This window comes from Chionomys nivalis, chromosome 22, assembly GCF_950005125.1.
Source record: "Chionomys nivalis chromosome 22, mChiNiv1.1, whole genome shotgun sequence".
In the NCBI taxonomy this organism is placed as follows: Eukaryota; Metazoa; Chordata; class Mammalia; order Rodentia; family Cricetidae; genus Chionomys; species Chionomys nivalis.
The window spans coordinates 53,772,679-53,798,002 of record NC_080107.1 but is presented as its reverse complement, the minus strand read 5'-3'; the positions used below and the strand labels follow the sequence as shown (position 1 = coordinate 53,798,002).

The window sequence follows — 25,324 nt, the reverse complement described above, 5'->3', positions numbered from 1 at the left end:
TAAGCAAAGACTCATGTTACTTTTAAAATTGTGTTCAGTGTGATGAACCCTTTCCCTGTGACTGTCACCCACGCCCTGCTCCTCCCCTTTCCCTGTGACTGTCACCCGCAGCCTGTTCCTCTCCTTTCCCTGTGACTGTCACCCGCGCCCTGTTCCTCTCCTTTCCCTGTGACTGTCACCTGCGCCTGTTCCTCCCCTTTCCCTGTGACTGTCACCCGCGCCCTGTTCCTCTCCTTTCCCTGTGACTGACTGTCACCCGCAGCCTGCTCCTCTCCTTTCCCTGTGCCTGTCACCCGCAGCCTGCTCCTCTCCTTTCCCTGTGACTGACTGTCACCCGCGCCTGTTCCTCTCCTTTCCCTGTGACTGTCACCCGCAGCCTGCTCCTCTCCTTTCCCTGTGCCTGTCACCCGCAGCCTGCTCCTCTCCTTTCCCTGTGACTGACTGTCACCCGCAGCCTGCTCCTCTCCTTTCCCTGTGACTGTCACCTGCGCCCTGCTTGCTTTTCTCACTTTGTTGGGAAGAGAAGAAAAACATATTTTGAAGAGCTGAGTTAGACAGGACTAAGTCTTGGCCTCCCGACAAGTGATTGTCTCCAGAGAGTGTCACAATGACTTGCTCTTGATGCTCAGAGCCTGAAGACGGCCAGGCCCACTTGAGCTCTCATCTTGCATATCTCACTGGGCATCGTCCCCTTCACACAAGGGCAGATTGGTGTATAACAGGTCTGTTATATATTTCTGTAGTTCTTTTGCTCAAAAGGTACCCCTTGTATGATAGTCTTGCCCATCACTATTTTCCCCTTAAACTGTGCTTATCAGATCTCCCTCTTATAATTAAAAAATATTTTAAAAAATCATTAATCCTCCCCCTTAACCATATGGTCTTATGTAGTCTAGGCTAGCTTCAAACCCGCTATGTAGTTGAGGATGTCTTGAGCTTCTGATCCTCCCTGCCCTCCTGGGATTACAGGCATATTTCACCACTTCTAGTTTATGTGGTGCTGGGTATTGAACCCAGAGCTCTGCTTATAGTCAGCACGCTCTTTACCAACTGAGCTACATTCTCAGCCCTTATCCTCAGGACTGGAAATAAGGGCCTGGAGTAGGTTATGTCTAGGAAGATGTGGACTGGGAAAACACTTAAAAGGAGCTTTCTTTCAGGAGCTCTGGTAAAAGATACTGTCAGGCCAACTGTGGACACACTGATAAACTGAGAATATGATGGAGGAGGGTCATTTTTGGTTAATAAAAAACTGCCTTGGCCCTTTAATAGGACAGAAAATTAGGTAGGCGGAGTACACAGAGCAGAATGCTGGGAGAAAGAAGCCAAGTCAGACAATCGCCATAGCTCTCCTCTCCGAGATGGATGCAGGTTAAAATCTTCCTGGTAAGCTACCACCTTGTGGTGCTACACAGATTATTAGAAATGGGTTAATTATGATGTGAGAATTAGCCAGTAAGAGGCTAGAGCTAATGGGCCAAGCAGTGTTTAAAAGAATACAGTTTCCATGTAATTATTTTGAGTAAAGCTAGCTGGTGGCCGGGAGTTGAACCGTGGGAAGTGGCCCGCAGCCCACCACAACAAGAATAGCCTGTGCCAAATGCAGAAACATTGAGCAGGATAGGGTTTTCACCTGTGAGGCTCTAAAGCTCAGGTAACATTATATAATCCTATCTATGACTTCCTCGGCATTAAGTACCTCTGTGGCCACCACACCCAACTCTGAAATCCTGAATGAGTTGAAGGCCCAAAGCTGGAAACTGCCACTGTGGCCAGCATACAGAGGAGTCCCACTTGCCTATGCTGAGAATATTAAGACCTGGAGGATATAAAATGTCCCCCTACTTACATGAAACTTGTTATTTTAATGTGTGTACCATTTGTGGAACATTGGCAACATGTAAGCATGTAGTCAAGGATCAGATGGCTGTTTCCACATCTGCCATAATAGCCCTAAGCACCTTCCTTGCAATTCTTTTTCAAAGTCAGAAACTGAGGTCAGAGAGAGAAAATAATTTACCCAAGTTACTTTTCTTCCTTAACAGCCACTTACTTCATTTCACTCAGAAGGCATCTTGCAATCTGCCATCTTCAGGAAATCTATGTTGTAAGGACTCTTTCGGTAGCATCTTTGAACAGTGTCTACCACTATTACCCTGCAACACACTAGGCCCTGTACCACACTGTCTCCCCACTTCACAGCGAAGCACTCAGGAGATTGGACTCACACACGTTACCCACCACATCATTTGGGAGGCTCTGGAGGTCATCAAAAGGGGTTTCCAGGGTGTTAGTGTCCACGTTCAAGATCACGACATCTTCTAGGGCCATGTTTCTGACCTTCTGCAAGTAAAGAAAATCCAGAGTCACTGGAACTATCATCAGTGGACAAGTTACTTACCCTCGGCCTTCTTTAGGGAAGAATAGCACCCCTGGATAAAGGCTTACTTGCTACAGTCCCAGAGATACATGGCTCACCTCTGCTGCTCATATGATCACTCTCCAAATCACATTGAGAGCATTTCACAGAAGCTATGCAACATACCAAAGAGCTAGGAAAATGAAACTTTATCATTCTGCTTATATCTATATATCTACAAATATATGATGTTGAAGACATTGTCTGACATTCTCACCCTAGCTTCTAGGGACAGATCATGATACCTAAATAAACATTTCAAGAATCTCTGAGGCAGGAGGATGGCCTATGCTGGTCAGAGCCTCTTACCAGTTAATAAGAACATGCCAGGAAACAGATTCCTCAAATCTTTCCATGTAAGAGTCTCTAACTTCAAATACTGACATTTCCAGGGGGCAGGGGACAATCCCCAAACTTATGAATCATCTTGTAAGATCTACTAAATGCTTTCCATTGGTGGAGTACTAGAGAGTTCTAACAAGACTCTTAACTAATGCATTTCCTTTCTCTTCTGAAACCCATCATTCCATTAACTACAGCTTTATTTGCAGTCTGGGTGCAATTGAGAAGGTGTTGACACTAACATAGCTGCTGAGCACCAGGCAGAACTGTGTCTTAAGAAGCACAAGCCCTATTTGCAGAGGAGCACACAGACTCAGAGTGGCCTTCAAGATTCAGCAGCCTTGCTGTACCCTACAGTTTAAATACTTGGATGTATCACAAGGAACTTACATGAAGGTCAATCACAATCATCTCTTCCACTAAGGCCACATACATTTCAGAGCTCATAATAGTCTGCCCCACTGGTGTTTTCTTTTCCACCAGGAACTAGAAAGTGTGATGCCACCACCAATTTCAGAGATAAGAAATGGAGGCTCCATGACGTGATGAAGCTTGTTCAAGGTGACATATCTAACTGAAGGGCTTCATCTGTGAATCCCAAATAGATGTGCTCCTCACTTCCTACCAGTTCCTCTGGTCCAGTGGTTCTCAACCTTTCTAATGTTTTAGCCCTTTAAGACAGTTTCTCATGTTGTGATGACCCCAATCATAAAATAATTTTCATTCCTACTTCACAACTGTAATTTTGCTACTGTTGTGAAACATAATGTAAATATTTTTTGGAGATAGAAATTTATCGAAGGGGTCATGGCCCACAGGTTGAGAACCAGTACTCTAGGCTATTATGAAGTTCAGAGTCATATATGCCCAGGGCTAAGCATTCAGGACTTAATACATGGTGGTCATTACTATTACTTTTTAAATTTTCTGTGTTTTTTGTTTTTTTTTTTTGAGGCAAAATTTCTCTGTGTAGTTCTGGCTGTCCTGGAACTCACTCTGTAGATCAGGATGGTCTCAAATTATGACTTTTTAATATGAGCTGGCAAAAAAAAAAAAAGCTGCAGTGGCAATGGCCTCTTGGTGACAACAGCTTGGCTCTCATTTCAAAGGCTGATGATTGCTATCAGACGCAGAATTAGAATGGTGATGAGAAATGCCAGGATACCGGTACTGAACTGAGGACCACTGCACCCCAGCCTCTTCCGCCTTGCTTCATCTGACCCTCCCAATAGCTCCAAACAGAAGGGGCAGGAGGCAATAGCCACTGGAGAGCAGTCCTGAGGCTGACACGTCCTGTAAGTGGGTGTCGAGTGTGGACCAGAATTGGGGCTTGTTTCTGTGTTCTCAGAGCTGCCCCAGCAGCACAGACAGCCCTTGTGGGCTCTCTGAGGCTGGCTGGAACAAGCTTTTGATTTCCTTCCACTCCTGGCTGGAGAACTTGCCAGTTAAGCTGTGTGGAGTGTTTACTTTTTCAACAATGGCAGCAGGCTGAAGAAGAGGAAAACCCTGGCCTTCTTTCCTGACTTAGCAGGCCAGGGTCCCCTTAGTAACTGAATTGTCCCCAGTACTGGGCTCTAGGCAGGAGCTGGTTCGGCAGTTTCCTCTCATGGACTATGCCGCCCTGCCGGTGGCAAGGCCTCTTCTAAAGGGGCTGGCATGGGTTCAAGGGGCTTCTTAAAGCTCAGAGATCCCAAGGAAAGAATCACAGGCAGCTTGGTTGGAGGGTACTCTCTCCCCAAAGGCTTGGGGCTGTTGGGTGGGAATGCTGGAGAAGGATGGCTCCTGAGTGCTAGCTTGTTTCTCTTCAGCACCATCGTGGAGAAAGCCTACTATCTTCAAGGCAAAGAGAGAGGCTCAGAGACTAAGCAAATTTCTCAGAGTCACACAGCTAGGGAGTCAGCAAACTTGGCTGTGGAAAATAGTCTGACTCTAACACTCATGTGAGGAGACTCCCAGACCCATGTGCTCAGGATTCACACTGAGCCACCAAGCAGGTGGGCAAGATGGAAAGCCTCAAAGCTCAAAGAAGCTTACTGTTTGGGGTCATCATTCTAAACTCTTTCCTTCTGTGCTCTCTCCTACCTACCATGGCTCTAAATCCTTCACAGTGCTCCTGCCTCCCTTGATTTTTCTCATTGATTACAGCATAAGCAAGGTTCCACTTCATTACAAGATAAGTAACAGTTACTAATTGTTCCAGAGTGTTCTGCTACATGGAGGCAAACTCAACCAAGGCCAGTTTGCTGAAAGTTGCTTCAAGCACTTAAGACATTAAGATATATGACATGGCCATGAAGTCTGAAGGCTGGAAGCTCTGTGCTTCAGGAAAGATTCCCAGAAGTGGATTTTAGTTTCCACTCCTTAAGAAGTGTCTCTGGTGAATTCATCTTAGAGATATATCTTTTCTTCCAATTATTTTACAGCCATTTTATCCACAGCTTGTGTTTCCTACTCTAAGTGAAGAAAAATCAGCAAAGACACGAGCAGATGTCAAAATAGTCCTCCAAAAATCCTACCCAATTAGAACACTTACAAGTACCGCAGCACACCGAGACAGCTCTCCGGTAGCTTGTCCCACCAACACATTCCCTCTCTTTTTAGTTACAGCATATGCCAAGGCTCCTGCCAGCTGCAAACCCCTCCCCCACCAGACTCCATAGGCTTCTCAGAACAGGAAGGGGGGAAAAAGCACAAAACAACACTGACATATACACCAGCTTTCCAAATGGCATTTCTTACAAAGAAACACAAAAACGGCAGCACCCCATCAATAGTGCTCATTAAAATATTAAAATGTTTTTCCTGTGTGCTTTGTTAGTCTTAGTTTGACTTGTCTTTGGACCAGAAAAGGGACAATGTAAAGCACATGAGAAGCTCAGAAGCAACTGAGAGGGCACTACTTTCCTAAGAGTCACCTCTAGCTCATCCATACCATGTGGGTAGCCTTAAGCACTGCACTGGACATCACAAATCCTCCAGGTTTCCAGTAGAGAAAAAAGAAGTGGACAATGCCAGCCTTATCTTCACTGTGCTGGCTAGTTTTATGTCAAATAGACATAGCTAGAGCCACTGGAAAGGAGTGACTTCCAATATAGAAAATGCCTCCATAGGGATCAGGTTGCTTGCAAGCCTGTAGGGCATCTTCTTATTTAGTGATTGGTGTGGGTGGGCCCAGTCTACTATGGGTTGGGACACCTCTGGACAGGTAGTCCTGTGTTCTGTAAGAAAGCAGACTGAGAAAGCCTTGGGGAACAGTAAGCAGCACCCCTTTGTGGCCTCTCCATCAGCTGCTACCTCCAGGCTCCTGCCCAGTTTGTGTTCTATCCTAAATCCTTTGATGGTGAACTGTGATGTGCAAGTGTGAGGCAAATAAACCCTTCCTTCCCCAGTTTTGCTTTTTGGTCATGGTGTTTAATTGCAGCAATAAAAACCCTAACTGGCATTCACTGTGGTATTTAGAGATGCTATTACGTGGTAAGGAGTTTCTGCCATGATTTCCAGAACTTGGTAGCTCTGAGAGCCTGCTACATAATATGGTTTCTAGGACCTCGGCTTCCCACAATCAGAACAACAAATTGATCTAGGTTTACTTATGCTGTAGTATCTTACTTACTGATCCTTTGCCCTGTCTCTGGGTTTCCTACTTTAGTTCCTACCCCAATATTTGGCCCACAGCTGACAATTCTTGAATGAATTAATAAATGAATGAAGGTATGGGATGGAGAGAGAGATGACGAGAACCCAGAGCTGAGGAGCAGAGATCTGACATCTAGTCTGCATTCTACTTAATTACACTGGCCATACCAACATGGGCAAGTCAATCTTCCTGTGTCTGTTTCCTTTCTCCTGGGTTCAGATAACAGACACTATACTAAGCTTGCTATGAGTATTAAATGGACTAACATTTTAAAAGTATTTAAGTAGTGTCTGGCTCACAGGAAGTACAAGGTATTTGTTAAGTAAAAACTGAAGCTCTTTTGGGACGATAAAAATGTGCCAAATCATTATGGTAGTGGCTTCAAAACTCAAAATTCATTGAACCATACACTTTAAGTGGATGGTTTGTTGTGCAGTTAAGAAGCACATCAGAATGTTATCCAGAACATAGAATAAACTCACAGTAGACCTGGAAAGGCAGGGGTGAATGCATGACTGTGAATGAGTGTTCAGGATGAAGGGGCTCTTCCCAGTGCCTTTGATACCCAGTGCCCTTCACGCCAACAGGAGAGTTTTTAAAAACGTTTGTGTCAAAATGTCCTCTTAGGGTATACCTAAATACCTAATATCCTGGAAGGGGACTGAACAGTTATTGAAAAGGCAGGACTCACAAGTAAGGCCAAAAAAGGAAGATGAAATGATGGCTCCACACAGAATGGGAAGATGTAAATGCCAGGAACTAGCAGTGCTGGCCGAGTGGGAAGACAACTGACTGCAAGTTGAGGTGCAGGGCCCAGCTCCATCCACCTCAGTCTCCTCTGACAGACTGCAGGGAAAGAGCAGCATTCCTACATCAGGATGGAGGCATTGGGGATCACTGTGGTGAATCTTTTGTTATCCTTATACCAGGACCACCTCTGGGGCCAGAGCCATAACTCACTGGTCTGCATGTCCAGTACAGAGTCTGATATAGGCACATATTCCTTAGCTGGAGAAGGAGCAGACCAGCTGTGCCTGGCTCCATTGTATTGGGAGTTCAGTCTTGTAGCAGATGTCAATGCAAACCCACAAGGACCATCCAAGCCTACTGTAAGCAAACTGGAGTCTGCTTTAGGAAGTGCAATGGGAATAACAATGATTATGGCTATGATAACAACTATGTAAAATTACCATAATTAATTAGCACAGGATGAATTCATACTGGACAGGGACAGTAGGCATTAACTCAGGAATGAAGGTCCTAGAATCAGACCACTTCATCCAAGCCTTGCCTTGGGAATGTGACTGCCAGCAAGTTCTCTTGAGTTGCAGTTTTCTCATCTATAGAGTGGGAATGGAGCTGTCTGGCTATGTGTGGAGTGCAGCATGTTTGTAAGGAGCTCAGCACAGTGTCTGACTGTACTAAGGGCAGTGTAGGAGCTACTTTAGAAAGCTTCTCTCCTTGTGATCTGACAAAGAAGCCAATAAAGGATGAGAGTTCTGAGGAGACACAGTGCAACTTATTTTTTGAGGAAGTGAGAGACTACTAAAACTCTACTGTCATGATTTTATGCTATTAAAACTAAGACTCCCATCAGTCCACTGTTTTCCTGACACTGGCTCGTGCTCTGAGGCCATACTGCCTGAGTCTCAGTTCCAACTTAGCCTCCAAGCTGTGGGCAAATCATTTGGCCCTGTATCTATGAATTAGCTGCTCATCCAGGACAGTGGTTACCAGCAAGCTGGAGGAGACTGGGTAGAGTTGGCATATAAAAGGCTTCTGGGATTGTAATACTATCTCTCCACCTGGGTGGTGGGAACACAGCATGTCCCCATCACAGGACTCAGCAGACTGTGTACTTAGGCCAGGTATACTTTTCCCTTTAAGCCTTATACATTAGCAAAAAGTGGTGACATGGTCCTACCAGTTTGTTTTGGGAATTAAATGAGTACGTATGTATTATGATACATAGGATAGTGCCTGGTATATAATTAGCACTAGGTATTAAACTGTTCTTGCTATAAAATGAAACAATTTTATTAATAAAGATGATTTCATAGATGGCCATCAGAAAACATGTAGGCAAAGATAGATACTTACAGGATACAACTGCTTCTTTAGGCTATCCTGCCTCCCTTTGGAAAGGTATAAAGCAGAAGTTGACTGGGGTCACACTGAGATACTTTCATGTTCCCAAGATAGTCTGGCATGAGACAAAAGCAGGATGGAGGAGGAGCAGTGGGAACCAGAGAGGTTGGTCTGGATTTTAAGGGCCCAGGACAAGCTTTTTAAAACTAGTTGAATACCATATTTTCCCTCTAAAATAGAGGACCATAGTCACTTGCTACATATGACTGCAAGAACATTTAAAAAGAACAAACCACTATTTATTTTGTTCCTGTGTAGTCAGTAATGAGCAAATGCCATTTTTCACCATAGGCCCTCTGTGGCAGCACCAACAAGCCCAACACAGAGCTGATAGCGGGCTGCAGGGAGGTGTGCAATATCCTCATAACCATGCTCACAGCAGCACAATGACAGTCACTAGTTGTGTCCTTGTGTCCCAACCCTCTGAATATATCAGCTTATTCTCAAATACCCCTTATAAGACAAAGAGGGAGACTGACATGGCTCAGAAACATGGGTCAGCTTTTTTTTTGTTGTTCGTTTGTTTTTTTGGTATTTTGAGACAGGGCTTCTCTGTAGCTTTGGTGCCTGTCCCGGAACTAGCTCTTGTAGACCAGGCTGCCCTCGAACTCACAAAGATCCACCTGCCTCTGCCTCCCGAGTGCTGGGATTAAAGGTGTGCGTCATCACTGCCAGCTCATGGGTCAGCTGTGAACCCAGTTGAACTGGGTTCAATACCCCTACTTACTTTGACACACTGTTTTTGTCTGAAAAAATATAATAAACCTCCAGAGAGTTTTCTCTGGAATATCATACCCATTTGACGGATGAGAAAACCAAAGTTAAAGAAATGAAGCAATGTACCCGTGTTGTTAAATCTGGTGTGTGTCAGAGAAAGAACATGCACGTGGGTTACAGTGTTTTTTTGTGCTACCCAGCACACATAAAATGTAGCCAAATGCATGCGCATACATATGAGTCCATAACAAAGAACAGCTTGGAGAGCCGGTGGCCTCCTAACAGGAAAGCAAAGAAATGAGAGGAAAGAGGCAAGTATGATTGGAAAGGGAAGAGGCAAATGGGATCCTAAGCTCTTTATTCTTCTTGAAATCTTGAGTACAAACAAAGAAAAAGTGACACTTTCCTTCCCTTCCTCTGCCCCAGAGGTCACCAAGCTGCCAAGCAGTTGATGAACGTGGTGGCTTTGCTTTGGAGTCAGATGGGCTCCTTCCTGCCCCACAAAATTAAAATCTAAGCCCGCTGCTCAGAGAGCCTTAAGAGCCCACTGGAATTTCCCAGCAAGCTTTAAATAGAAACAGAAACTTGGCAGGGGAAGGAAGTGGGCCAAACACTCCCAGGTCAGGCCAAATTCATCCCACAAGGTAGGAAGCACTGATGCTCATTAACACCGCTAGAGATCCTCATGCCAGGCCAGCAGAGGGCCTGCTCTTCAGTGGTGCCTCTTCTGAGAACCCACTCACAATGGTTAGCCATTCCCAAGAGCCACTGGGCTAGGACACAAGAACAATAATACCATGATCTTTGAAATCTAGGGGCTGCCAGCCTCCTTGTAATGGGTCTAGGGAAACCCTGACATGGAAGAGATATTGCCCCAGTGGAACATTTATTTCCATGTACCCGGAGCCTGTCTACCTGTCCCAAGGTTGGTGTCCTGGCTTTTTGCTTCCTAGTAGGTAGCTCCAGGAACGGTTCACAAAACTGGTTCCCTACTCTGTGGGCTGGGAATCATAGTCCTTAACTCTAGGAGTGTTGATAAGACTGGGAGAGTCACTGGCAAGTGCAGATTCCCTTTAGAGTCAGTCAGCAGGCAGAGTCAGCTCAATGTTGGTAGGCCTCCCTTTCTGAGTTCTCCCATTTCTTCTGAAGCCACAATCTATAAGTCCATCCCAACACAGCCTCTATTCAGCTAGAGTGGAGGATGAGCACTTCACACCTCTGATTCCACCACTGCTGGAGACCTGGTGCTTCCATGTGTAAAAGAATCAAGGGATTGACATTCTTTATTCTCTTTTTCTGCTGCTGGGATTGGGGGCAGAGAGTACTTGGTAAGACAGCCTGACTCCTTCCAGCTTCCATATCCTTGCTTTTCTAGGAACTCTTCCTGACTCCAGTTCCCATGACAAGGAGTAGTCTCCAAATCCAGAAACAAGTACAAGGGACAACAGGCTCTGGGAAGCTTTACATGGCTTCATGTGTTTGATTACTAGACCCTTAAAATGATGGTTTTAGCTCAACCTTTTCCACATGGCCTTGTCACCTAGAAAGTGCCTAAGAGCTTTATAATGTACTCTAACTCAAAATCTCCGAGCATCCTTGTCTCATTTCTAAAAGAAGAATAACTGAGCTTGGGACTCTGTCCCACATAGAACCTGGGGCCTTTTATTATTAAAGGATACAGAGGGTACAAACAGGTTACTAAATAGTCAAGTGAACCTCAAATTAAGACCAGTATAGTATCTTTGCTTTTGTATGTTAAAATATTGCAAGCATCTTAGTAACTTGGTTCAAATCTTTGTCTTTCATCGTGTGACTTTGGACAAGCTACATAACTTCTCTGTGCCTAAACTTAATCACTTGGAAAAAAGGGTTATCAATACCAGAACACAGATTAATTAAAAAATTAAACAGTGAGTTTGTAATGTATGTGCTGCTTCAACACAGTACCCATCCAATTGGAAACAATGAGGTTTGGATTCAGGAGCTTCATTCAGCAGGAGTGTAAGGGAATATAGACTTCCTAATCCCAAAATGTTTCGGGGCCTCTCTACCATAAAACAAGGCCTTATTCCTCCTACACAAGTGCCCCTGGCCATCACTCATTCATCACTAAGCACAACAAACCCTAACTCCCATCTCACCTGCCTTTTATTTGAAATGTCAATTTTTAAAGAGTGGAGAGGTTGGAGACCCAATTTAACAAGCACACTGAAACATTGTTTATTGCCTCCATAAACATGGCTTAGTGAGAATTACGGACTTAATCAGAGGGAACTGATCTCCTATGAAAAGGAACACTAGAAATTTCAGAACCGGCACCTTCATGGCAAAAAAAAATCTCTTAACTTTGCAAACAAACTATAGGTGGTCTTAAATAAACGGGCAGCTAAAGGATGGCCAATGCTGCAACTTGTCCTACGCAGGAGCCGCAGGTCCAAATGTATGAAAACACGCTGGAAGTCACATTCAGGAGACATGACTCAAAGAATACAACAAAGCTGGTAGGAAGAAGGACTTTGCTAGTGTCAAGGACTGCCCAGAGAGGATCCAGCACTATGACAAAACTGTATAGTAAGCAGCCGAGCAACTGAGCCTGCCTCACCTCCTGTGTGCTTGTGGAAGCATGTGGCAAAAGAGATTGTGGATTTGCTTTCTGGAGGAGAGGAACTCCGTATCTAAAAGGATGCTGCACAGCTTTTGTGGGGACTGTTCTCCCTTTAAAACAACCATTTCCAAAGGATGAGATTGTGGGAGCCCTAACTTCCCAATATGAGGATTCATTAGTGCTGCTCTGATCATTCTAGGGAAGGTTTTCATAAGACATTCACCTTGTACAGGACGTATCAGCCTGGCTGCCAGAGGCAGGAAAGGCAGCAGATATAAAATTTTATGATTTCAATGCCCCAGTAGCAGCCAGGAGGACTTAATGAAATCGCCAAGATTTACAATCTGAAACAGCTATTGCACAGACAGATATGGTTAAGGGAGTTGTGCCCTCTGACCTTTCAACCCTTTGATCCTGTCACAGCAGGTAGCCTGAAGCCCCCTCCTGGGCATCTTCCCTCTCTTCCACACCGCTCACTGTTGATCCTTGAAGTGCAGAAGCCCTACCCTGCACAGGTGACTCATGTGCTGATGGCTAGAAGTTGCTGCTAATGGAACTGGCTCTGAAGTGGGGAAAGAGGAGTGGGCAGACAGGGTCCAGTTGTGCTGAAATGATGTCCTGTGGTCACTGCTCAGCAATGGGTAGTTCTGTCATTTCCAGAAACCATCCTTAAAAGTGGAATTCTGCCCTTTTCCAGTTCATATTTTCCAGTTGGGGAAGAAGGGACCAAAAAAAAAAAAAAAAAAACCCGAAAAAACCCCCACAATAACCCACCTTTTAAAACTCAATTATAAATCTAAAAAAAGAAAGAAAAAAGAAAGGAAGGAAAGAAAAAAAATCAACTCTTAAATCCTAAATGTATCTCGTAGAACTTCCCCCAAAACCATGTGCAGCAAATTTATACCAACGAAAATCAAAACAATTTTTGGAAACCTAAAATTGACTGTTTTCAGTTCCATGAAATTTCATTTAAAAAACCCCATATGCCAAAATGTCCAAATTCTCTTATTTTTAAAAAATTGGGATGACTTCCAAAAATCATAGCATTCCCCCCTTCCCTCTCTCTTTCTCTCCCCCCCTCCTCCCTTAAAAAGCTAGGGATGGGTAGTTCATATATGTACTTATCAAGCTTTATAATTTAACCTAAATGGTCAGCACAATGAAGAGGACCCTTCCTGGTATGGTGGCTGAACAATGGGGTTTGGCATGGGTGAAGGAGAGTCCATGAGCCCCAGCCTGGACTTCTTAGTTTCTTTCAGGTACTGGTTTATAAAGCAAAGCATTTTAGCAGGACATACCCTGTGGGGTGTTGGTGACTTCTAAAAAGACTAATGACACCACTGACCACATTTAAGGCCTTAAGCCAATGCCCAGTTTCTACACAAACACTGGGTGATAACCCCAAGCTTTTCTTGCCAAGGCTTATGGTTAGTTACCATATAGCCAAAAGGAGTACCCTTCCATAGCCTAAATCTTCCTGTTCAACTTCAATCTTGAGCTCAACTGAGAACCAAACAATAAGGAAAAAGAGGTTTACTGACTCCAGTTTTTATTTTTCTTTCTTTTTTTTTCCTTTTCCTTCTTTTAGTGCAGTTAATGGAGAAAGCTATTAGCAAGGAGTAAGATGCAGTTACTCATCACAGCTGGGTCACTTTCTACAAACTATTAAAAATACTCAATAATAATATCTGCCACTGAGTGAGAGCTTGCTCATGTGCATGACACTTAATGGTCACCCTTTGGGTAGGTGCCTGCATTTAGCTGATAGGGATCTGAAGGTACACAATGCCATTACAGTGACTTGCCTCACATACAGAGACAAAAGTTCGAGCTGGGATTCAACTACTGCAACAAAGGCCACAGTCCATCCTGTTATTCTCAGCAAAAGCAAAACACAAATCAAATAACACACAGTAATTTGTGTAGAAAATGCCAGATTTCAGCTTTCTTACACATTGCCCTGGCCCATTTAAATGCCTTCCAAATCGATTATTTTAGGTCATTAAGAGGAAGTTTAATTTGGTTGACAAACACCCTTACTGTGGTGACCTCACATATCAACAGTAAATGCCTGATGGTCACAAATTCGTACCATGAGCTACTGAGCATGGTGTTAAACAAAGCCACATGTGCCCAGATCCCAGGTGGGATTTGCATAGGCCAAGGGAACCTCTCTTCAATCATCACTGCCACTGAAACATTCCCATCAGGCTACACCCCAGTCACCCAAAGAGTTTATGAAAAGAAGTCCCCAGGTCCATGGGGCTGACCTCAGTTAAAAGTGACTCTAACTGAATGACAATTTAGGAAAGTTAATCATTGTAAAAAAAAAAAAAGAGAGGATGAAAAGGGGGGATAAAGATTGTCTTGTTTGTCTTGTGTAGATGAGTCCTTAATTCTTTAAAGAATTTCTATTTCACAGCCCACAGCCAAGAAATACTAGTAGTTACTTCCATTTGTTTTGTTTTGCAACTATCATGTGATAGACATGGGAATCAATGTGGGTATAAGTATATACACATTTCCTTACTTATTCCTTATTAAAAATTTCTGTGAAGTGAGAAGCCTACTCATACAAGGGATAAATGTGAGCCTTAAAGAGTCACCTTAACACAGCCAGGATCTCTTTTAAGGTTGAAGCATTATGCACATTAGTAGATCCAAACCTCACTTATTATTTGTTTTCAAGAGGCATCTTAAAAGGCCAGGATTAAGAGCATTTTGCACACAGGGGACAGACCGTGAAATGACTCATATCTTTCCCCTGTTAATCTGATTCCTATTTTAAACAAGAACATGGTTAAAAGGAATCTTGTCCTAGGGGAAAAGAAAGCTGAACTCAGGGCCTGCAGGGCTCTTTCCACTCTGTTACCGGGTTTCTGCAGCCCACTTCTTATCTTCATCTGAAAGAATTTGACTCATTTAAGCAATTCTTGGTAAGGGTTTATTAATTCAGAGTTTCCTCCGAAGTTTTAACATTGCTGAAAGGGTCTTATCTATAATAGCAGGCTAAAAGATGAAAATAAAATTGGAAAACAAAGCATCATTTACCAGTGCCCCACAACTACACTGTTTCTCTAGTGTGGCTTATGCTCAACCACACAAATTAGACAGAGAACGGCTGGATTGAAGGAGATGCTCACCTTTGTCAGAAGTACTTGTTCCTTTGATTATATAAAGAACTACTAAGGCTTTAAGTTATTTTCTATGAACTGATCTCAACATACGCTAAGTGGTGGAGTAAAGGCAGAATGCCACTGTAAGAAAGAGAGTTTCCAGAGGGAATCCCACCCACTGAAGCAGACCTCTTTTGAGGCCTTGGGTGAATAAAACCTGCATGCTTGTGTTCTGAATTCCTTATCTGATGATGTGGCTGATGGCATGTTGAGGTAAGTTGGTCAATGCTAAACCACAGTGTAATTACTTCTTTCTTTACAAAACAAACTAATCTCTAGGATTTCAATCATCTAAGCTTTGTCTCTTACATTTACACAATCCAACTATGAACACCCGATCCAATGCTGATAACAAGCTCTTCATGTCACAAGTCTTCGAGATGTCACTGCATTTCTATAGATGAGACAAGAAGCCTTGGAGAAGTAAGGAAGTGTCCCATCTCTGGAAATAGAGTTTGTCTAAGGAGGTTGCTACACTGTCATGATGAGTCCTGTGATTTCCTTTCCCAGGATACACTGAGTGAAGTACTGAGATGGACAAGGTCAGACTAAGTGTGGGGCATGGCCCAGAGGTGCAGCTGTGGGTGGGCAGACCCATTTTTGCAGAGAATCATCTTACCTACAGCCTTGGCTCTTCCTTCTGCAATGTGGCTACCTGTCCTTTGAAGAAAGGCTGAGCCATGTGCCCAAGGCAAAGGAGACACAGTCCCCAGTGTGTGGTAACTCAAGGACTTGGAAAGTTCTAGCCTCCACCTAATTCTCTCCTGCTCCAGTTCTTCCCATGAACCTGCAACTGCATTGATCAAATGAGATTTTTCACAAAAAGATTGCTTACTTATTGCCCTAGCAATCAACTCCCAATGGAATTTCTTTATGATTGTGAGGCTACCACAAACACCATTTATATGTAATAGGATTATGGCTTGGGGTTTTACCTCCATGTACATTCAGTATCCTGTGAAGCAGCAGAATGCTTCAATGTTAATAAGAGACACCCAGGTTTACTCGGTACTGAATGGTTTAAAAATAAGTTAAATAAATAAATAAACAAATACATACATACATGTTAACAAAGGATTAAAGACTTGCTACTCCAGAAAAAACATGGAAAGGAAAAACTAGCTAAAATACTGACAGTTTAAACGGCAGACATTCAGGCATTTTGTAATGTGAAATAACCCAAAAATATCTATTATTTCCCCTGTCTATAAGAGAATCCTAGCCAGGCAGTGGTGACACACGCCTTTAATCCCAGCACTGGCAGAGGCAGGTGGATCTCAGTGAGTTCAAGGCCAGTCTGATCTACAAAGTGAGTTCCGGGACAGCCAGGACTGTTACACAGAGAAAACCTGTTTCGAAAAACAAAAACAAACAAAAGAGAATCCTATTATTTTGTGTTGAAGCCCAAGAACGAACCAAGACCTCCACTGCAGACAAAGACAACGTGGCCTCCCCATTCCAGAGACCAAGATGAGCTCAGAGCTGACAGTTCTGTTCTCAGAATGCTACCTTGGTGCATTTGCAGGAAGAACTAGGCTCCTAGGGCCCCATTGTCAAGCCATCTTAGAGAAACAACAATGAAAACAGAGAAGATTCCAGGAGCCTGACTATTTGCCCTGAGTGCCCATCATATGCCTCTTGTGGTAGCTAGTAAGGGAAGCTGGCCAGGAAGATACATCTTGGTCCTGGATTTCATGTTCTCTATTCCCATTATCTAGGACTATCACCGAGGACATCATCTAAATTTATAACTTTAAACCAGGTGAAGAATGGATATCTGATGTATAAAAGCATTTGAAGACAGAGAGGAACTGAGACATGGTAGTTCATGCCTATGATTCCAGCAGTTGAGAGGCTGTGGCAGGGAAGATTGTTTCAAAATAGTAAAATAAAATAAAAAACAAAATGCCAACAATAACAGCCAGAGAGGAGAGGACACCATTGTGTGAGAGTGGTGCACAAATCCCCCACGCAAGGCATCACTGCAAAAATCTCAGCTGTGGCCTAGTAGCAAAGGAAACCATTCAAAAGCATGGGTTGGGGACGCTAACACATCTGAATTTTATATACAGGGTTTTGGTATGTAATTTCCTTAAGAATTACCTTGATCTTTATAAATATCAATTTACTTTATTAACAGTGTGAAGCAGTTTCCAAGCATTTTATATGGAAGGACTGTTTCTAATGGCCTACAAGGAGAAAGCCTGACCATGTCCCTTTCCTATTTACACTCTTCAATGGCTCTCTGTTGCCCTATAAAGTTCAGGCTCTTTAATGCAGCTTACAAGGCCCTGGCTGGCTGGCCTCCCCCTTCAGGCTCCTGGCAGACATGGAACTCCTCGTGGTGCCTGGGAAGTCGTGTTCTCCATTTCTAGGCTCTGCTGATGCTGTTCCCTGGGCTCCTGGCTTTCTTAGTCCTGATCTATTGGTTGGGCTTCAGCTTATGTGTCTCTTTATCTGAGAAATGTGGCCTTCAGCCCTCTAGGTCAGGACTGGTGCCTCTTACCACAGTTGATGTCAACCCAAATTCACCTTTTTACTTCTACATGTCTGCATTTGCTCCAGGCAAACCTCCAAGAAGGTAGAGACCAGGCATGACCACTATGAGATAAGGAACCTAGAGCATAAAAGCCTCTCAACACCTGACTGTGGAAAGGCTGTGTACCATGTCCCTGCCACAGGCAAGACAATGAGACATGCTAAACACCTATAGGACTTAACATGCTCTGTTAGATGAAGACATTAAGACCCAGAGAGACCAAGTATCACAACTGCCACATTCCCTGGAAGTTCAAGAAATCCAGTACTTACACAGATCCATAAATACACTGCCAGAACTCCTCAAGGAAAAACCAAAACTAAAGCCAAAGCCAAATGCAAGGGTGTGATCAGGCAGGGGTCTGAAAGACACTGATTGAATATTCCCAACTCTGGGATAGTGCAAACTGGGGGACACCAGGTAGGTACAAGCCAATTTTGCTAAGACTGTTTCTCTGGGGAAACCTAAGAGTTCCCATATCATTATTTCAAAGCCAGTAGCTTAGCAATATAAGTGACTTTAAGGCACTGAATAAAGAGAATCAGCCATGACTACTGATTCTATGGAGTGCTTTATGTACTGGGCACTGTACTGTCTCACCAGACCCTCCCAAGGATTAAATACAGGGGACTCAGCACTTACCCTCAGTTTGTGGTGAGAAAACAAGAGTCTCATCAGTTGGTATCCTCACCCAAGATCACCTGAGTAAGCTTCCTAAGCCAGACCCCAGTACCCACATTGTAAACATCCCACCTCTGCATATACACAGCAGGGTCTCAATTACAGGTTATTCTGAGCCTCTCTTCAGAAACATGTCATCCTTATCACCTTTCGCTCCACCTTCCTGACCATGCTACCATCAAGAGTGTGACAGAGAACACCTTCTAGATGCACCTCCTCCCCATGTCACTCTAAGGTTTGCACAGACCACTGTTTTGAAGCATGTGAGGAAACTCTTCATTTACAAGTAGGAGAAGTACCATCTACAAGACATGACCTGGCACCTGCTACTAGATATGGCACAGAAGGGGGACTGAATAAATGTGTCTTGAACTAAATTGAGATCAGTTGAATGAAAGGAAATAGTCAGCATGTAATCTGGCCATGTTTTGTGATTTCCTAGCTGCCAACTAACATGATCATTCTCTCCAAGAAGCAGTTATGCCTATGCCAATACCCTCGGCTATTCTGTTCACTTGCCACTAGCCTCCAATTGCTTAAATGAGAGAAAGAACATCAAGAGGCAGAAGGAAGGAGAGGACAGAAGAACAGCTACAAACTTGTCACTTTGGAAGAAAAGTGGACTCTTTATAGTGACAAGGTTACCATTTAGCAAACAGTAATAGCATCTTGCTCTATCTTGAAGACTAGAAGTAGGTCTTCCCTCAAAATAACCTTCCTTCCAATGAGATTACTAGGTTATAATTTATGTTTCTTTTTGTGCACAAATTTGAGTGTCATAAAAATGGTTAAAAAGTCTTCCTATGGTAGCTTTTTCTAAACTTTTATGAACATCTGCCACATTCACTTGAAGTTTAAAAAATCCTGGCACATATGCAAAGGCATAATAAGGTGCCTATAGCTTTCAAGAAAAAAAATAACAAGCCAGTCAAAAATAAGCCTTTTGCTGAATTGCCAGTAAGAAAACTAGTGTAGTGAGGAGCTGGGCCTCCCCAGCCCCTTCCCTTAGAGAGCTTCTCAGCTGCTGGTACACACTCCTCACTAGGTATTGAACTACGGGAAAATCTCAGGACATGGCTGCAGCACTGAAGGCCATATCAGAGCCACATGAACCCAGGAAGCAAGCACAAGCAGGCCCTAAGCCTGAACTGAAGTTCAGGAGACTTACAGAAAAAATACCAGGATTTGGTGGTAGGGGTAGGGGACAACGCCCACAAGAAACATTTTTGTTGTTGTTGTTGTTCAGAAAACTACCTGGAGGCTGAAACAATTTACATTTTTGTTTTTCTTTTTGTATTGACCACACCAAGAGTTCAGTACAGCAGGTTCACTACTTCTGAACCTTCTTACCCAAAACCCTTGAAAGGCTGGACAGACAGACTTGCACCTGCTCACTGAAGTGCTTCAAATTTCAGCATATGCTGCATTGCATGCTTTACTAGAGAAAAGGATTGTTCTGTATTACTTAAAGTCAAATAAGGTTAAAAAAAAAGTTTTTAAACCTCTTTTGAGTTTTAAAACTGCTCAATCAATTGATGCATCTGCTCAATCATTTTCTACTTTATCCCTCTGAGATGGGATCTCTTACACAACAAAGATAGGCTGGAGACCAGCAAGACCCCATGACCTCCAAGTCTCTTTGCCCAATAGTGCTGGGGTTATAGGTAGCAGTGGCTTGCCACTGCTTCTGAACCTTCTCACCCAAAACCCTTGAAAGGCTGGATAGATAGCAATTTATAAGAGACGATGGCACCGAGTGACTTCCAAACAGTGATGCCTGTTGGAGGGCTTTAAAATGTGCTCAGATACAGCTCTTCAAGCACTAAGTTTGTCCTTTTTTGGAATCTGTGGCTCAGATAATATTGTCCGCTTGGTATTCTGCTAAAGAAGCTATGGACACCAAAGATGATGCTGTCTTTGCTTGGATGGGATTCATACTCCAGAGGATGTACTGTAGGGCATGCAAACTGCTATTGTTTAGAGTAAGAGATTCCACAAATGAAAGATAAGCAAAACAGAACACTTCCTGGAAGAGCCAGAGAAGGGCTGGGGTACCTATGGGGATGTATAGCATCTATTTAGTTTAAGCACTGGCTCATATATGTTCTTACAGTGATGGGGGCAGAAGGCTTGACAGCAGTGGAGAAGCCATGGTGAGTTCAGGGGCAGTGTGGAATGAGAATGGAAGGTGTTCTGTAGTGACAGCACCTGGCAACCCACATCAGGATGAGACTATGGATTGAACCCTGTTCTCATTTTTGTACCTATAAGACGAGCACAATGCTTGGAACATACAAGGCCCACATTTTGCTATCAAATCAGTGAATTGGGTTTTGTAAAAATCTAAGAAAGCCAAGGAAAAGAGCCAAGGAAGACAGTGGGAACGGAACGAGATTTGAGATGCTTTATTTAGAGACTTGTGAGTATTTATTGAGAATGCCTGTTGTGCCCCAACTTTGGTGCATCTGCAGGGAGTACTTCTCAAGGGACCGGGAACATCAGAAAGGAATTGGGTGTTCAGAATGTGTGTCTGCATGTACATGCCCACACTGGCATGCAAATAATAAACTGTTGGGGAAAGAAATTCAGTGGATACTTGAATTTGGACCTGAAATCCAGAGAGAGAGGCAGAGCAGAGCAGTGTTATAATCACAGAGCAGCATCACTGATTTGGACTCAGTGCTAAAGAAAGAGCATCAAGCAAGATGGCTGGAGGGCATGAGAAGAAGGAAAGGAAGCCAAGACCAGATATTTTGTTGAAGGTACTAGGACACAAGAAGGGTCTGGAAAAGCCTGGGCTGGAGCAGACTGGAAGGCAGGAGGGAACTGAGGATGCTGATAGACTCAATAGTCTTTAGTCCTTTAAACTCTAAAGCAGTTGGCATGCAAGGTCCATTAGAAAGGATTTACTTTAAATTTTTTTTTTTGTATGGGAGCTCTGAATAGATCCCCATACTTAACAAAGGTAAAACACGCAAGCAATTTCTTCAGTCTGATCTAAATACATCATCCCAGATAGTCCATAAACTGTATGTGCTTAGGGCTGGGTGATGACAGGGAGGGACTGTTAACAGAATGTAGGAGCCACATGGTCGTCCTGTCAAATTAGAAATTTGAGCAGATTTCTGTGGTCTATTTTGATCAAGATTCTCAATGTCAAACAAACAGGTTTTTCGATAACCAACTCATTTCATTTTTGTAAGCACAATAGCAGAGCGTGCAACAGTTAGTGGCGAAGCAGGTGGTCCTCGTCGACATGAAATGAAAGGAGCAGAAGAGAAGTAGCACTCCCTTTAAGATATACTAAGCACCATGGCAGGCAGGGCTGGAGACTTCCTCTCAGAGCCCACACTGTGCCACAAGGGCAAGCTGACCAGCTTCACCCAGCTCTAGGCAGTGCAAATGTCTGTTCTTTCCCAAGGAAGAAAAGGGAGGTCAAGTCTACAAACTAAGGGTCATGAACAAAAGCATAGAAAGTCCACCAAAAGTGCTGCTATCTGATTGGTACAGCCACATTGAAAGCAATCTGGCAGCAGACCCACAGCTTTGACCAAGCATTTCTGCTTTAGGGATTCTTCACTAGGGAAATAATACAGATAAAAATGCAGATAAAGTCTTATGCATAAAGATGTTTGCTGAAGCGCTATTTATTATAGTAAAAAAAAAAAAATCCAGCAACTGAAGTGCTCAATGGTATGAGAGTGGTTAAGTTGTAGGAATGACGGAACAAATGGACAACTGCTGTTACTGAGGGTAGATAAGAAGACAGGAATTCTCACACCATAGCTCTGATAGGTAAAGTTATAACATCATATGCAATACACATCTACAAGATAAAGACTAAATGGAAGAACAGTAAAATGTTAAAAGTAGTTCATTCTAGAATAATGGCAATGTGAGTAATTTTAATTTTCATAACTTCTATAAACCATTTGTATCACATCTCCTACCATGAAAATGTTACACTGTTACAGTGATTCGGAATAAATGTCCTCATGAAAAACAAAGCCTTTCCGTTCCATTATCCAAACCCAAATGGGGCCGTTCTTCCTACCTTCTTAGCCTCCTTCACTCACCCAGGGAAAACCCACCATCTCCAATCACAGCAAAAAAAAAAAAAAGCCCAGAATGCACAGTCCTTTGGAATGGTCTAAGCTGATGGATGGAGTCTGTGAATTGAGAAGGACTAAGGATGCACATGAGCAGCTGCTTCAGCCACTCCTAGGTACAGAGCTGCACATCCTGAGATCCCATTTTTCTGCTACACAAAGCTAAACCGAAGTCCATATTAGGAAGCAGGGAGGACAGGGCCCACTTACCTCCATTAGACTGAAATGGACTCCTATGAGGTAGGGCATGGGAGCACTGCGAAGAGAAACAGACACACAGCTGCTTTAATGTCTGTTGCTTCCGATGGAAAATTACAGATGGCTCACTATTTAGAGAAAAGCTGTTTTAATAAACGTATGCACAGTTACATTTCCTTTCACAACAAAAATCTTAATGTGACACTTTGTTTCCAAGCCTAGAAACGTCAAAGAATATAAAAATGTAGGCAACCCTGGGAACGGCACGCCTAGCAGGAGAGCATCAACCAAACAGTAGCTAAGCGGCTTCTTGGCCTCAGTCACCTTATCTTTATAAACGGATTCTTGGCTCAGTCCTAACTACTGTTAAGATATGAAGATAAACACATACAGTACAGAAGTACTGATACTAATTAAACTCAACTATCATAATGGAAAAAAATGAAGGTTGAATAGAGAGCACAATAGCTTTTGGAGAATCACCCCTTACTGGCTATGTTCCATAATGAAGACATACATCCTGATGTTTGGAGAGTGTTCAGCAAGCTTCTGCATGCTATGGCACACACATGGTTAGGCTACTAGACAATAGAGACCTCCACTATCTGCTTCCTTAGCAGAGCAAGTAAGTTCAGAGGTTCTAAAATCTGGGCATTCTGTAGTAGCTGGTCCTTCGTTTTCAGGAGAGTGTGTGTATACATACATTCGTTTATGATGTTTCCCTCTGGTAATAAATGTGATAGTGGTTATATGCAGTCATTTTTCCAATCCACATAATAACCCCCATTCTACAAAGAAGAAAATTGACGAAAAGAGGCTAGACCACTTATCTAATGACACACAGCCAAGCAAGCAGTAAGCCCAAGCTGACCAGCTTGGTCCCAGATTGCTAAACACACCTTGTCTTCCTTAGGAGTAGAAGAGGAAGGGCAGGAAGCAGGGAGGACAGAAACTTTCCTGGCTGTCTTCCCATGTATACCATATACCCTATAACACCAACAAGGACTAGTTTTCAATGAAATTAGAGACAAGACACTTGGCTTGGACTGGGCTGTGGGAGTAACAGTGGAGGGACGAGGATCTACATAGTAGGTGTAGACCTGGGGAAACAATGAGGCAGGGGATGACTGCAAACCAGGAGCTCATGCTGCAGCTGGAAATAGGTGGGGAGGCAACTAATGCTCTTAGATATTAGATGCAAACTTAAAAATCGCTCAAACATCCAAAAAACAAGAAAGGTTGCAATTCCCTCTTTACAGTTCAACAAATAAAATTCTTCAAGCAAAATCATCCTTTGGAATACAAAATGTCCTCCTTACTATAGATCTCAGCAGTCATGTATCTCAGAAGCCTGGAAGATAGACTTGAACATTAGCTGCACATCCTGAGAATTCTTCTTCTAGAAGGTTTTGTATTTGATAATAGCCAAAGAAAGAACTGTACAAACAAACTAAACTGGAGAGAAACAGAGTTGTCTTTTCTTCTAGCATCTTCTTCTGTCCATTTTCCCCTCTTCAAGATACCTGCAGGACACATGAAGCTTCTCTTTGCTTTGAGAGGCAAAGAAATTCCCTGCGATATTTTTGCCCCCAAACTGTAAGCCATTAGCTTAGCTGCCAGCCCCACAGATGCTTCAGCTTCCCAGTGTGCCTGGCTTTGCTGCCTGAGTTTTCTCCAGTGTACACCAAAATGAATGTGTTTCTAATTAAGTAGCTTCAGAAACATGACAACTTCAATGTCAAAAATACAAAGTCTGAACCCCGGCAGGAAGTCTTAAGACTACAAATGTCTCATCTAGTGGAACCTTGCCTAATGTAATGAAAGGAAGCAGGAAGAGCACAAAATTCCAGAAAGAAAAAAAATGGCCACTCATTAATGTGCCCAGAGCCTGACACAGGGAGAGAAGCACAAGCCTACAATATTTAACTAAATCTTATTGACATCCCAGGTCTTACACTCAAAGTATATAACTGACCAGTGACTCAAAGAGAATGTTTCAAAGAGAATTTCAGAACCAAAATTCCAACAAGTGAATTAGAAGACAGAAGAGTCAAACAACTGTGATAAAAAGGTAAAAAAATAATCCCAACAGCCAAAGCCTCTGGTGTAATTTAACCACAGACTGTTCTCTAAAGAGAAAACATTCTCTAGAAATGGAAATGTGTAGGTTTTAATGCCATGCTACTTCAGTGTACACGAGAGCCTGACAAGAGATGGGGGAAGCCTTATGAAAGTGATTTAGAGATGCCAGAAGGGACAGAGTAGGTTTCCCTCTTTGACACTGCTAGGTAGGCTTTGAGTAATTATGGTGTATTCTAGAAAAGCAGCTTCATAGCCAATAACTGTTAGACCTGCATAGTCTGTATTTAGACAACATTTAAAGCACAAGCACTCTGAATCTGCACAGTTCTGTGCTTTGCAGGAAAGCGAATCTGGACAAATAGCTTCATCTATTTTTTGCTTATTATCATTTGCTTCCAACACCTCAAATGCTTCCCAGAATCTACATTTTTTTGCATTACAAATATGTTATTACAAATTCTAAGTGGGGGTGGGGGAAGGAAGAAAAAGGAAGCCACCTCCTTAACATCTCAACGTGGCAAGTACATAAGTGGGTGATTCTAAGTATGTTCTGCAGGTAAATTCCATTCTCTATATAACTCTTTTTTTAAAAGATTTATTTATTTATTTATTTATTTATTTATTTATTTATTTATTTATTTATTATGTATGCAGTGTTCTGCCTGTGTGCA

The 25,324-nt window shown here is 43.0% G+C and overlaps 1 protein-coding gene across 5 annotated transcripts in view; it reads right to left on the bottom strand.

The window, feature by feature from the left end:
• Dennd1a (DENN domain containing 1A) overlaps positions 1-25,324 on the bottom strand; it is a 555,957-nt gene that overhangs the window by 170,012 nt on the left and 360,621 nt on the right. For all 5 annotated transcript variants that reach the window (XM_057754486.1, XM_057754484.1, XM_057754482.1 and 2 more), the window contains 2 exons: positions 22,584-22,629; positions 2,242-2,343 (listed from right to left, as the gene is read on the bottom strand). In XM_057754486.1, coding sequence (XP_057610469.1) covers positions 2,242-2,343; positions 22,584-22,629 — 148 coding nt within the window. The remainder of the gene's footprint in view (positions 1-2,241; positions 2,344-22,583; positions 22,630-25,324) is intronic.